The 14,448-nt window shown below is 37.5% G+C and overlaps 1 protein-coding gene across 2 annotated transcripts in view; it reads left to right on the top strand.

Moving 5' to 3' along the window:
* ATR (ATR serine/threonine kinase) overlaps positions 1–14,448 on the top strand; it is a 38,234-nt gene that overhangs the window by 9,133 nt on the left and 14,653 nt on the right. For both annotated transcript variants that reach the window (XM_063407999.1, XM_063407997.1), the window contains exons 12-28: positions 29–129; positions 443–614; positions 1,261–1,428; positions 2,218–2,412; positions 2,766–2,951; positions 3,389–3,481; positions 4,876–5,006; positions 5,195–5,338; positions 6,216–6,309; positions 7,005–7,130; positions 8,562–8,768; positions 8,975–9,088; positions 9,999–10,114; positions 10,966–11,086; positions 11,947–12,084; positions 13,220–13,427; positions 13,983–14,161. In XM_063407999.1, the coding sequence (XP_063264069.1) occupies positions 29–129; positions 443–614; positions 1,261–1,428; positions 2,218–2,412; positions 2,766–2,951; positions 3,389–3,481; positions 4,876–5,006; positions 5,195–5,338; positions 6,216–6,309; positions 7,005–7,130; positions 8,562–8,768; positions 8,975–9,088; positions 9,999–10,114; positions 10,966–11,086; positions 11,947–12,084; positions 13,220–13,427; positions 13,983–14,161 (2,493 nt within the window). The remainder of the gene's footprint in view (positions 1–28; positions 130–442; positions 615–1,260; positions 1,429–2,217; positions 2,413–2,765; positions 2,952–3,388; positions 3,482–4,875; positions 5,007–5,194; positions 5,339–6,215; positions 6,310–7,004; positions 7,131–8,561; positions 8,769–8,974; positions 9,089–9,998; positions 10,115–10,965; positions 11,087–11,946; positions 12,085–13,219; positions 13,428–13,982; positions 14,162–14,448) is intronic.

Genomic DNA, 14,448 nt, shown 5'->3' with positions numbered 1-14,448 from the left:
AATTTGTTTTTGTTTTTCTATGTACCAGCTCTTTGTTTCAAGGATGAAAGAAGCCTACACAAATGCCAAAATATCAAGAAATAATGAGCTTAAAGATACCTTGATTCTCACAACAGGAGATATTGGAAGGTATTTTTGATAGTATCTTGAAAATTGCTGAGTTATGTCCATTTGTGATACAAAGTGCCCTTTCTTTAAGTGTAAGATTAAATTACTCATTTTGAACCCATCTTTTTCCCAAGACCATTGCAACTGTACTGAGCTGTTGATTCCTCTGGAACATTCCTCATTTTCTTCTCTCCTGTCATAGGAGGTACAGATAAGCCATGCAAATACAACCATGACTCATTTTGCATGATGGCAATTGCACATTTTTGTCATTTTATTAATGCAATAATTCAGTTTTCCTTTTTAATCCTTTTTCTTCTGCTTTCTTTGTAAGGGCATCCAAAGGAGACTTGGTACCATTTGCCCTCTTGCATTTGTTGCACTGTTTGCTGTCCAAGTCAGCTTCGGTGGCCGGAGCAGCGTACACAGAAATCCGGGCCCTGGCAGCAGCCAAGGCCATCAAGCTGCAGGCTTTTTTCAGTCAGTACAAGAAGCCAATCTGTCAGGTAAAAAGAGTGTGTGCTTTAGAAAGTGCATTTGAGTTCTTTGCATGTGTTTTGAAAATGGTATTCAAGGTCAAAATGGCTCTGTTGCTCAAGGTGAAATCTCATAGGACAAGAAAGAAATGATTTTAAGGAAATAACCCTACAAACATTCAGGAAGGGGTGGGAAATCTTTGACTTTGTTGTGTTCTCCCCTCAATAGTGTTGCTTTTCTGTTCCCTAGATGCTTCACTCTGAAACAGAGGCTCTTGCATTCTGTAGTACTATTGCTGCAAGACACTATGGTTTAAAATTGGAATTGAAGTCAGCATTTCACAGGCATAATTCTGCCATGATTGATTTAGGGTTTTTGTTATATTCATTACCTAATGATAAAAGGTCCTGTTTAAAAGAAAATTGTCAAAAGCAGACTTTTGTAATTTTGAATATTTCTTTAACAATGCAATATTTGAATCCAGGGTTGCAAAAGTGAATATAAATGTTAAGTGGATGATAATTCAGTCCTGTTGCAAAGTCATAATTGTAGATCTGTGTGCAATGAATGAGAGAGAAAAACGGATGCATATAAACTTCCATGAAACTTTTGTGTTTAGTTTTAGAGAGTGAACAAGGGGAAACTAATACTGAATACCTATTTCTTCATGCTTAGTTTCTAGTGGAATCCCTGCACTCCAGCCAGATGGTGGTGTTGAGTGCTCCGTGCCAGGGCAATGAGCTGCAGAAAGAAACAGCTGCTCACCAGAGAGAAATGGCTCTGGACATGTTATCTGAGATTGCCAATGTATTTGATTTTCCAGATCTAAATCGTTTTCTCTCAGTAAGTTGGTCAGTCCTTTTGTTATTTTGTGTTTGTGAATTTCAATTTTAATCCACACTTTCTCTTGGGAATGCTGCAACTGAGAGCTGAAATACAGAGGAACAGTTTTATCAAGGAGTTAGAGGGATGCTACAGTGCCAATTCAAGTATGATGGATGAGAAGCTAAAGTTTAAAATGCTCATTAAGTATATCTATATTAAAGATCTAGTGCACCTGGAGACATCCTTTGTACGATGTGATTTTTGCATGGTGACAGCTTTCTTACTGCAAAAGAAGAAAGCTGCCATTCTGTGGATACAGATCTATTTGATCTGGTTAGATATCTGTTTTACTGGAATCCTAAGTAACTTCAGAATCATACTTGTGTTTTGCTTGTTGGTAGATGGGAAGTGCACAACTGTTAAGCCAGCAATGTTCTAGCTGAATCTTAGGCTGGGTGAGTGTTGTGTGTGGGCATGTTGGCTTTTTGGTTTCTTTTGGAGTTTTTTTAAGATTTCCTTTTGTGGAGAAACTGAGTTGACAAAAAAAATGCTAGCTCACATCTTGTTTACACGTTTCTTAGTATGGATTAGATGAAGCAGCTCCTGAAGTAATTAGTTCTATCTGCATTTTTCCTAAGTATTTTTATCTTATTAAAGTTTTTCTCTGTCCATACCTATGGTCGTCATTATGACCGGTCACGTGTATAGTGGTACACACGTGACACAAATGGAACTTAGCCTAAGTCTGGGGTTTTGGAGGGTTTGTTTCTTTGGTTTTTCCATTAACTGAAGTTCTTAATTTACCAGCGGACCCTGCAAGTTTTGCTTCCTGACCTTGCAGCCAAGGCCAGTCCTGCAGCCTCCACGCTTATCAGAACCATAGCAAAGCAACTGAATGTGAACCGAAGAGAAATTTTAATCAACAACTTCAAATACATCTTCTCTCATTTGGTCTGTTCCTGCACCAAGGATGAACTTGAGCGGGCGCTGCATTACCTCAAGGTAAGTTGGCAGTAAGTTACCAGTTTGCTCTGGTACACCTGCAGATTAGGAACAACAGTTGATGCATAGTGAGCTTTCTGCTTCATTTAAATTAAGGTATTGCAAAGCAGAGGTTGGGAAATTGCATATGCAGGAGTTCTGTTATTATTTCTAATCACTTCCTTTGGCTCTGAGGAATGTTTCTAAGATATTTTATGAACTTAGCAAATTCTAAAAGCTTGGTTTGTCTAACAGGAGCTGTTTGAAAACTTTTCCTTTGATTTCTATAACAAACCAACCAGAGCCCAAAGCCTGCTGTCTCTCAGTGTGCTAATTACATTGTGATTAAATGAAGGCTTTGTGTTTGACTGCAGAATGAGACTGAGATAGAGCTGGGCAGCTTGCTGAGGCAGGACTACCAGGGCCTGCATAACGAGTTACTGCTGCGGATCGGGGAGCACTACCAGCAGGTCTTCAATGGTTTGTCCATACTGGCTTCCTTTGCCTCTCAGGACGATCCCTATCAGGGGCCTAGGGAAATAACCTCCCCAGAACAAATGGTAAGGACTCAACATCGTCATGCTCAGTTATTTCAGTTATTTCTTTTTGGCCATTTGGAGAGTGAAGGCAATTTGCCGTTCTCTGAACATCACTTATTTCAGGCAAAAAGTGGAAGAAAGGCTGACATTTCCTGTTAAGTGTTTCTGTAACAGAGAGATCCATACCAAGTATGCATTAAACCAAATCAAAACAAAAAGTGCCCAAAAAAGCCAACAACACACATGTAAATCCTAATATCCTACACAACAGCAAAACCCGCAGCCTAATAGGGGTGTTTATCAACAGTGATATTTCTTTAAGTAGCTATGTATTTGGGATTCTTCTCATATATACTTCAGAATTAGCATTTCATACCTGCTTTTCAATTTCTAGGGCTTTGGAATGTGTTAACTGCAAGATTATTTGGGGTTTTAACTTTTTTTTTTCCTTTCTACAGGCTGATTATCTGCAACCTAAATTGCTTGGTATCTTGGCTTTTTTTAACATGCAGTTACTGAGTTCCAGTGTTGGCATTGAGGATAAAAAAATGGTGTGTAAACTTAATTTTGAATATTAAACCAAAAATAAGCAAGGAGTGTTTTAATATTCCAGACTTACTTGTGTGATCATGTAACTGTCATGGATGTCTCAAAGATACTGGGGTCCTAGAATGATTGTTTAAAACTGATGGTCTCACTGTTGGGTTTCTGTGTAAGCTCAAAAGTTCTTGGTTTCTTTAATGGTCAGAAAGTGTATTGCATATTTCAGTCAGACATGGTGTATGCAACGAGTCAGTCAACCAGGAATTATAGGGGAGAAATCCAAGTGTGTGATTTTTAGTGTGTGAAACACACCAGTGCAAGGATGAAGGAATATGGGAGAAAACTGGAATTACTGCATAGGATATATAAGGGCACCAAAGGGTAAAGGTAAAGAAAAAAGATGAAAATCTGGGAGAAACTGGACATCATTAGTTTTGGTTCTCAGAGAACAGCTCCTTTGCTTTACAGTAGAGAGCGTTTATAGAAATTAGAGCTCACAGCTTGAGACAAAAGTGAAAATTCTGCTGCAGCTGTGCTTCTAACCACAAGACTGTTCTTTTAGCCTCCTCACAGAGGGAGTGTAGGTGATTTCAGCAGGAAGTTCTCAATGCAAGAATGTGCATAAACTTTGCACTGATAGACTGCCTTTTCTCTAGTGTTTTTTTGCTCTTCATGTTGAATGTTCTCATTTTCATAGCTGCCTTTCTTCATGCTTTCTGAATTTCTTAATTTGTATAGCATTTCTTTTGCTGCACCTGCTATTGTTTCTATCTTCTGTGTTTTGTTCTTGGTGAGTTTCTCCTTACATGACCTTTTCTCAAGCTCAGGTTTATTCCTGTGTTACTGATCTGTCATGCTGGACATTTTACTACCTTGTTCGGTGTAGTGTTACTGTGACTGAAATATCTCCTGCATCTCAGTATTTCTCTTCTGTCTTTCACTGACAACTGAGCTATTACCTGTTCCCTGATGCTCGCCAGTCACTTCTGTGAGCAGCTGTATGTCAACTCTGTCAGGGTTTTCTTGGTTTGGTTTTTCTTTTAAATGCAAGTTTGTTGTTCCTCTATACTTCCTAAGCTTTCTCTTTTCAGCTTGGGATATATAGTTAATCATGTCTTATAACAGACATCTATAATCATTAACTTCTTTGGTGTCCACAGTTCTTCCCTCATCAGTCTGTCAGCAGGCTAAATAATGTAGGGTTTTGTTACAACCTTGTCATTAGAGATTCCCTTTCACCCCCATTTTTTCTACACCCAAATTCTTTATTAAAACATCAAATCGATTTTGTTGTCTTAGAGTATGATTTCTTAAGCAAGGGTGGCCTGATTTTAATAGAAAATATGACTCCCACATATTTTACTAGTTGTCTAATCCACTCCAATGGCTTTCATCTGTCTAGGCTTTAAACAGCCTGAAGTCTTTAATGACGCTCATGGGTCCCAAACACGTCAGTTCAGTCAGAGTGAAGATGATGACCACACTGAGAACAGCTCTGAGATACAAGGATGACTTCCCAGAACTGTGTTGCAGGTGAACTGAGGGTGTACCCAGTGACATCCCTGCTATTTCTGTCCTTTGATATACTGTTTGGGTTTGTTCTGTACAGTAATCTAAACCACAGTGCTGAAATAGCTTAAAGTGCTTCTCATGACTCACCTGAAATGTTTCCTGCAGAGAAGAATCATTGATTATATTACTTTGTTGCCTTTTTTGTTTAGAGCCTGGGATTGCTTTGTTCGAAGTCTGGACCATTCCTACCTTGGCTCCTTGCTCAGCCATGTGATAGTGGTGTTATTGCCCCTCATACATATCCAACCCAAGGAAACCACAGCAATATTCCACTTCCTCATAGTGGAGAACAGGTACTGCACAAAATATTTTTAGTTATGTGGTTTAAATCCTACAACGGGAATGGGGATAACCCTAAATTCAAGTAATCCAGCACTGAGATGAGAAACTTGTTTTTCTGCTAAATAGTTGTTGTTCTATAAAATTGCCCCTTCTCTAAATTGTGTTGAGATCTTGAAACGTAACAAGTGATAGCCTCATCTGAAAAGGGGTTTTTGTATTGTCCTTATACATGTGTCCTTATATAAGGACAATTTATATTGTCCTTAAATACATGATGCTGTGGCCAAGTTACAGCCCATTCAGACACTGAACCCTGCCAGGTTTTCTTCAATGTGTTATAGAAAATTGCTTCCCGCTACAGAATAATGATGATTACTAACATTTGCACTAAGCTAAAGAGAAGTGTACAGAGTTGGAAATGGGGAGAAAATGAGTTCTTTGTTTTTTTCAATAATTAGAGGTATAATTATGAAGTGCACAGATTATTATTTTGAGTAAGGTTTCATACATTTCCTGCAAGTAATCACACCAACTGAAAATAAAATCAAAGTTTATTACAAAGTAGTTTAATTCTCATGACTTAACCATTTTGAAGATAAGATTGAGTCATATTTCTTTTTCATCTTATATTTTGTAGCTTAAAAAAGGAATTTTTAGGAATGTTGATACTTAATATCTTGATTATTTTTGTTGGGTTTTTATTCTTGCATTGTATCATACCAGCAGTTTTCACAATAAAAGATAGGAATAATAAGGCTCTTGTAGAAGGCCACAGTAGCAATATTGAAAGAGACTTCTTCCTTGCTTTCTTTTGATGGGTTTTTAAGGTTTTTCCAATTCACTAAATGTTTGCCATATTCTTTGCAAATTTTTTTTGGTATCTATTAGGGATGCAGTACGAGACTTTCTGCATGAAATATATTTTCTACCTGACCTTCCTGAGCTGAAAGAAGTTCAGGTTGTCCTTCAAGAATACAGAAAGGTACAGCTTCTTGTATTTATTTGCTTGGCTTTATTGCATCAAATGAATGCATGACAACTGAGGAAAACATGTGAAGTGTATTGTTATGTGGAAATAGATTTATCTGGCTCCACCACAAAATAGGTTTTATGTATCACAGGCATAGTTTGAAGCATGTTCTGATTCTTGTTTAGGAATGAAATGTACCTGTGTTCAACATTCTTGTTTCTCTAGCATCTCCTGAACCTGACTTTGCATCTCCTTTGTGACAGATTATAAGATGAGAAGTCAACAGTTTTAGCTATGGCTATATTCTTTTTACAGGGAGTAAAGTTTATTTCAGGAGTACTCTTTAGCCCATTTCATTTGCTTGCCCTCAGAATGATTAGGTAATATATGAGAAGCAGCAATTATTTTGTGGGAGTGATGCAACAAAAGTGGAAATTAATTTGATTTTAGACAGACTTAAGCAAAGCATTTTCTTCTGATTTTATAATTTTTATTTACACCATCATTATATTTACTCAAAAGTAAAATATAGCACTTTTTTGAGTAAAACATTTTTAAAAATAGGCAAGGAGATAGTGGTATATGGATATAGCTGAGAACATAGGCAAAAAGGCAGTTGTTCCCATGTGTTCTTCCTTGTGTTCTCTGAGATGCTGTTCAGTCATATGCCTGTTGTACTTACCTTGGGCTTCTTCTGCCGTGTTCAGGAATCCTCCAAGAGCACAGACTTGCAGACAGCCCTGCAGCTGTCCATGAGAGCTATTCAGCACGAGAACGTGGATGTCCGGATTCATGCACTTACCAGCCTGAAAGAAACATTGTATAGAAACCAGGTACAGAAAACTTCCTTCAGCAGAACTAAAAAGAAATCAAATTAGCATCTGCACCAAAAGTCTGAAACTGCTTATTGTTACAGGGTGTTCATGTGAACTGCGTTATTCTCCTCAGTTCATTAAGCTGTTTCTTCATATAATGGGGAAAATGGATTATTTTTCATGACACCTCCATGTAGGTGGACTTTCAAATCCTTCAAATCTTTGTGATGGTGATTCAGCAAGGCTAATATACTTTTTTTTTTCCCCCAACTCTGAAGAATGATGTATTTAAGAAGTCCATTTCATTTTAAGAAGTCCAATTTATTATGTGGGCTTGTTGTCTCTTTAGGGCATGTGTGGCTCTTGCATCTAAAGCAAGAGTGTGTGTGTGTGTGTGTGTGATAAATGAAAGAATTAAGAAGTGTTTGAGCACTTCACACCTTTTTTCTTTTCTCTTCCATCTTTGTCTTCCACCCTCAAAAATTTGAATCCATTGATCATATTCAAATAAATTTTACAGCCATGTACAAGCTGAAGACACTGCTTTACAATTCTGTAGTGGTTATTAGTCCAAAGGGTGTATGTGACCCATTAGAAAAAGTAATAAATCTCCTTACAGTTATAAGATTGTGGGACATTCTTCAGCCAGAATTTTTTTTTTAAAAGTCCAGCTAAAAGAACAAACAATCATTGTGTGTACTCCCAGCCAACCAGAAATTCTTGCAGCTCAAGTCAGCAAAATCCTGCCATGTCTTGCTGAGTTAGAGGTCTAGTAAAATAATTGAGGCAAATCAAACTTAATTAGTTCCACAGCTTGTGGAACTATTTGCTGTTATGTTGGCTGTGGTTTCGGTTTTCATTAAGCATAACAATGACAAACATCTTGATTTTCTTCTGTATTTGGACTAAATGTGAAATTGAGGGATAAAAGCTGGGCCAAAACAAAAAAAGAAAGGACACACAACTAAAATGATGGGCCTAGATCAAAGGACTTAAAACCCTGGATTTTGTAGGACTTGAGAGTGAAGAAATGTCCAAGAAATGGCAAATAATAAGAACAGAAATGGCAGGAAACCCAGAAGGTATGACAACAGTTGCATGAGAGAAATTGGGAGGAAGTATTGGAACACATAAGAAGAGGGATAAATAAGTGAAAAAGATGATGTAGAAAAGAGATACTTGACAAGACAAAAAAAATGAAGTTAGTAGAGAGGTGCATGGTAATAAAATACAATATTGGCCATGACAGCATTATTAACTGAGGCCCAAATCCCTCATATGTTTGTTTAGTCCTTCCTAGGGTGAAAAGCAAATTAGTGCAATTGGACTGTAGTTACCACCTGAAATCACGGCTAAATGAATTTGGAGCTGAGTTACAGGTCGAAGACTTCCGAGATTATTTACAAATATGGTTGTAGAATAACTCATCCTTATTATTCCTCTTCCTAGGAAAAGCTGATCAAGTATGTCACCGACAGTGAAACGGTGGAGCCGGTCATCTCGCAGCTGGTCACGGTGCTTCTCATCGGCTGCCAGGATGCAAATTCCCAGGCTCGGCTGCTCTGCGGAGAGTGTTTGGGTGAGCTGGGAGCCATAGATCCCGGCAGGCTCGACTTTTCAACAAGTGAAACTCAAGGAAAACACTTCACATTTGTGGTAAGAAGCATTGCAGTTGTGTTTTGTCTAGCATTAGGGATCTTCTAAAAGTCCTTGGGAGGCAGGAAGCTCATATCTCTAGACCCTTTGAAATTCTGGACTTGCTGTCTCACCTAGAACAGTTTAGAGTTAGGCTTCCAAGTGATTATTGAAGGATACAGCTATTGTTGTGTTTTAGTAAAACTAGCCTTCTGTTTGTGATTAAGGCTGGAGTGGAAGATCCAAATTTTGCCTATGGATTGTTGATGGAACTGACCAGAGCTTTCCTTGCTTATGCTGACAATGTTCGTGCTCAGGATTCTGCAGCGTATGCCATTCAGGTAAGAGACACGGTTAGATCCTACTTTGATTTCACAGATTATTTTCTGTAACATTGAACTTAAAATTGCAATCCAAATTTTCATTTTGAAGTATATGTTTAAGTACTTGAAACTTCATCCAGTAATAGGTTTAAATTAGAAGGTACACTTAATATTCTGGGTAGTTCTCAAATAAGATAGGTCTGTTTGCTTTTGTCTCACAATATTTTAGGAGACATCTGATGTTTTAGAGGTAACTAGCAGTCCATGCAAAGGGATTAAGGAGTAAATCCTGAGAGTGGCTTAGAATTAGCTCAGGTTGCACAGGCAGAAATGAAAAGTGGCGTTCCTAAGATAGTTTCTGCTTACACTGTTAAGAAGCAACTGAAAAGGAGCCTACCCTGATTTTCAGGCTCTAGTCTTTTGTGCTGGTTTTATTGCAGATGGGGGTTTTTGGTTTCTTTTTTGTTCTTGCAGTTTTTGAGGTTTAATATCTTTGTGAAAACTTCGAGCCAGTTCTTTAGTCCAGGAGAAAATAGGTGGCCTTGTGTAGTCAGTAGGATAAGAATTTTATTAGCATATGCACAAGTCTTCCTGCACAAGGAGAAATCAGACTATAGTCTTGGTTTATTGGCAGATGTGAAGAATACAAGATAATGTGGTCAAAATACCAGCTGGAGAATCTGGGGAACCCGTAGTTGAAATCAAAAGTGCCTAGTAACAGGAGATTAAGAGTGTTGGATGACAGTTTTGCAGTTACGATTTCTGAATTAAACATTCCTTCCTTCCATGACTACTCTCTCATTATAGAATCATTCAGGTTGGAAAGATCATACATATACATGGGGTTTTGATCACATACACAGGGTTTTGTACTGTGGTCATGAAAATCCTCAGTGCTAACTTGGTGATGCACACCATGCCTTTTCAGGAGTTACTGTCCATCTATGACTGTAGAGAGACAAACACTGACTGCCCTGGCTCCAGGCTCTGGAGGAGGTTTCCTGAGCACGTGCAGGAGATTTTGGAACCTCACTTAAACACACGGTATATGACAGCTTTAAAAATGGCTTTTTGCAACAGATCTGATTTCTTTTTCTCCAGGCTAGTATTAACCTCATACGGTTTTGTGACTGTCACTCTTCTGGGAAGAGTGATGTGCATATACAGAAAATTGAAATAAGTTTTTTCTACTAAAAGCTGAATTAGCACTTCCTTGAATGTAATTCTCTCTAAATTAAACAAAGAAAACTTGGAGCTCACACTTTGCCTAGGTCTGCCTGTTTGTCCCTAGAGCAGTGACTTATATGATGTTTTGAAGTTTTGTTTTCTTTCCCCTCTACTCAAATCTATCAGCATCCTACTACTCCTACCTTCTGTAGAAGTAGGAGGAGCTCACTGAGTTTTGACTTTTTCTTCACATTATTTTTATCATTACTTCAACAAAGTCAAACTTCAAATTATGGTGGTGTCTTAACTTGAAATAATCAATGTTTCCCTTCTATTTCATCCTAAAGACAGTCATGCTCACATGTGATAAGCTTTACCTTTTTAGAAAACAGAGTTTTGGCCTTTCTTGGCTTTCACATATGCTCTGGGTTTTTTCTGTACTCTGCTTATCAAACTCCATTTCTTAAAACTGATTATGAATAGCAATTTAAAATATACTTACAAATAACCTAACAAGTTATGAAAATTTTTATTTCATATTTCATTTTAACAAACTCTAGAAGAAAAGATGTTGACTACTGAAAGTGGCAATTTTAATTCTGTTTTTAAAGATTCAGAAGACAGAACTTAATATTGTTCCAGTGAGGTAATTTCATAACTAGCAATGTGCTATTGTTTACTGTAAAATGAAAAGTTACTTTTATTAAATGGATATTTCAAAATTGCAGGTACAAGAGTTATCAGAAGGCTGTAAACTGGTCTAAGGTGAAGAAGCCAATTTACTTAAGCAAATTTGGTGGTAATTTTGCAGAGTGGTCAGCAACTTGGGCAGGATATCTTATAACAAAGGTAAGAAGAGAAATCCTTCTCTTTGCCAAAGTAATGCTCTTTGCAAGACAGTTCTTGAACCTCATTTCAGTTGCTGCAGGTCAGGGATGGATGGGAGGAGGCTGTAGGCCTCTTACAGGATTTTGCTGCTTCTTCAGCAGGGTACTGCACTCCCCTTCCCAGCACTGGTCCCTGGCAAGGCTTCACAGGCAGTGTCAAAGCTAAAAATGAAGGAAACTTGCCTTTGTCCTGACACCCTTGTGAAACTGAGGGCACTGACCAATGCTTGTGAAAAGAGTCTGAAGTGTTTCTAGGTTTACCTTCTCAGTTTTGGAAAGATTTCCCTGTAGCTCCACAGTCCCAGAACATAAAAAGTGCTTGTACCTTCTTTTCCCTTTCCAATATGTAAGTGACCCACTGAAAATGTCACTTCCAAATCAGCCACTGTAAGAAGTGAATTGAATTACAGTAGCTCAGTAACAACACTGTCCTCCTTCAGACAGAATGTCTTCATAATATCCTACTTTCTGCAGGCTTTTAAGGGTGGAAGAGAGGCTGAGTGTGGTGGTGGACTCTCAGCCTTAAGGTTTTTTCTATGGCCAGTGCAAGTTCCCAATGGTGTAAAACACATGGAGAAGTGGAAATGTGAGCAGTGCTTACCTGTCTTTTCGTGCTGTCAGCAATTGCTAGCTGTAATAGCAGCTGCCAGTTGGTATCCCTGTTGCAGATTTAAGTCTGATGCACCTTCTGTAGAAGACAGGTATCTTTAATTAATTTGATGGACTAGAATTTGTGTTCATCAGCAAAAGGAAATCCATTGATTGTTCATGTATTTGCACTTCTATAATGATGCTTTTCCTGGAAATAATGTTTTTCTATAGGTGCGACATGATCTTGCCAGAAAAGTCTTTGATTGCTGCAGTATTATGATGAAAAATGACTATAAAGTGACAATTTATCTGCTTCCACACATCCTTGTCTATGTCTTGTTGGGATGCAGTCAAGAGGATCAACAAGAGGTGAGGTGTATAAGAAGTGTTTTTCACAGGCATGGTCTGGAGCTGTTCCTCACGAGAGCTGCTCAGCCCTGTAGGCCTACATGAATAAATTGTTCAGGTGTTAAACTCTTTTTTGTGTATTGATAATATAAATTTTCTGACGGGGTTTTGAATATACTCATACAAGTTTGTGTTGGAACTGCTTTTCTGCAGATTTCCATCAGTTGGACCTATGATGGGATATTATGTAGTTAATTGTGACTGCAGTAATATCAACAAAGAGGAAGTGTGCAACAAAAGAGCAGCAAATTGAACTTGTATCATTCTAAGAATTCAGACTCAGATTTTTTTCCTCTCCTTTGCATACTATTACAGTTTCAGTGGATAAACTGTTCAGCTGCCAGATTCAGGTGGAGCAGGATTCGTAGATGTGTTGTAGCAAAGCAGGGCTGGGGTAGAAGTCATCCTGCTTTCCTTCAGTTTGTGTGAGCTGTCAGTGCATGTGGCCAAGTGCTGCCTTTTTACTGGGAGCAGCACATGTATGTACAGAGAGATGCAAGTTTGCAAGGACTCTGTAAGCATGTCCTGGGTAAAACAAGGAAATTAGAAGATACTGAAAAGTCTAACTTGCATTCCATTAATTTGAGGTTTCACAGCTAAAATATCTGTGTTTAAATATTGTGGGTGTGTAGAGGCGTGTGATGATTTTCCTTCTGTGAGCAAGTACATCGACAATAAGCATCTGATATTTATGTTAAATCATATTTTATGGACTAAAACAAACAGAAACTGATATTTTGTCACAGCATTTATTTAAACAGAAGCAAAAAAAGTAGATTTGTAGTCTTGTAACCAGTAGGTAACTTCATTATTATCAGATCTTGAAGTATTGTATTTTTAGAAGAGGTGCAGTAGCATTTGTTGTGTCTTCAAACCTCAAAACTTTCTCCATGTATGGAGAATCTCTTGACAACAGCAGCTGCTTGGTTTGCCTTTTCTCCCTTTTGAGATTGTGTGACAACAAGGTCATGAAAATTATCTCCAAATTACTAAAACACACACTTAAAATATCAGTATTTTGGTTTGATTTTATGTTAATTGCTGTTTCCTACTATTTTGCTGCGGGTATGACACTGTGTCTTTTCCCTTTGTGTAGGTTTACATGGAGATCATGGCTGTCCTGAAGCACGATGACCAGTCCAGCAGGAGGCTGGAGGACAGCGCCTCTGACCTGAGCCAGCTGAGCACACAGACTGTGTTCTCTATGCTGGATCACCTCACCCAGTGGGCAAGACACAAATTTCAAACACTCATTGCTGAGAAAAATGCTGCCAAGTCTAGCAAAGACAAAAGTGATCTAAAAAGTGAGGGATGCTTATTTTATTTAAAATGGCATTAACGTTATTAAAGAAGTATTTTATTTATGTTTGCAGTTTCACATTATGACTATTTACAAATGCTGTCCTAGTATAATATGTAATCTCTTTTATGATTTCTTAATATCATATTGTGATTTCCACCTCTTCCACCCCAAATGGATTTCTGAATGCCTGTTGCAAGAGTAAGAGATTTAAAATTTGAACAATAAAATGTTAATTTCTTGATAGTTTTATAAACATTCACTTTAACTGAATATATTATATTACGTATATAATATTATATACAATATATGATGTTATATGTTATGTATATAGTATTATGTATAATATTATATATTCTGTGCTGTCTTGCAAGATGTAGAAAGTTCACCGGAATTATTTTAAATGAATTATTGTTGGCAGAAGAGAAAACCATGTTCTTTAATTAGTCCACTTCTCATTACATTGTTAAATGAGTTAATTGAATTTTGATGCATAAGGTAATTCTTACAAATGAAACTTTAATTTACAAACTTTTTAATATGTCTTTTTTTTCAACAGCATCAAGTGAGGACTATGGAGAGTATCAAAATGTGACACGTTTTCTAGACCTCATTCCCCAGGACACACTGGCTGTGGCCTCCTTTCGTTCCAAGGCTTACACGAGGGCTGTGATGCACTTTGAATCATTTATAACAGAGAAGAAACAAAATATTCAGGAACATCTTGGATTTCTTCAGGTTCTGAAGTTCTTTTTGGTTTTTGTATTTTATTTTAAGATGAAAATGTGTATGATGAATAAAGCTTGGTCAAATTCTTCTTTGTGATGGGGAGAAGAAAAGATTTATTTGGGCACTTGTTGAATACAAGTGTTTAGTCATCTGTGTTTCAGCAATATTTAGTACTTTTTCTTGTTTGGCATGCTTTTTATATGAAAAGGAATGAACAGCTTTCTACTGTATAGTAAAAGATTGTAAATTCCTGAAAATTATTAAATGTGGGTTTGTTGATTGCATAACAATTTATT

Source organism: Prinia subflava, chromosome 11 (assembly GCF_021018805.1).
Source record: "Prinia subflava isolate CZ2003 ecotype Zambia chromosome 11, Cam_Psub_1.2, whole genome shotgun sequence".
NCBI classification, from domain to species: Eukaryota; Metazoa; Chordata; class Aves; order Passeriformes; family Cisticolidae; genus Prinia; species Prinia subflava.
Note: the sequence above shows the minus strand (reverse complement) of the source record. Positions and strands in the feature narration are given on the sequence as shown.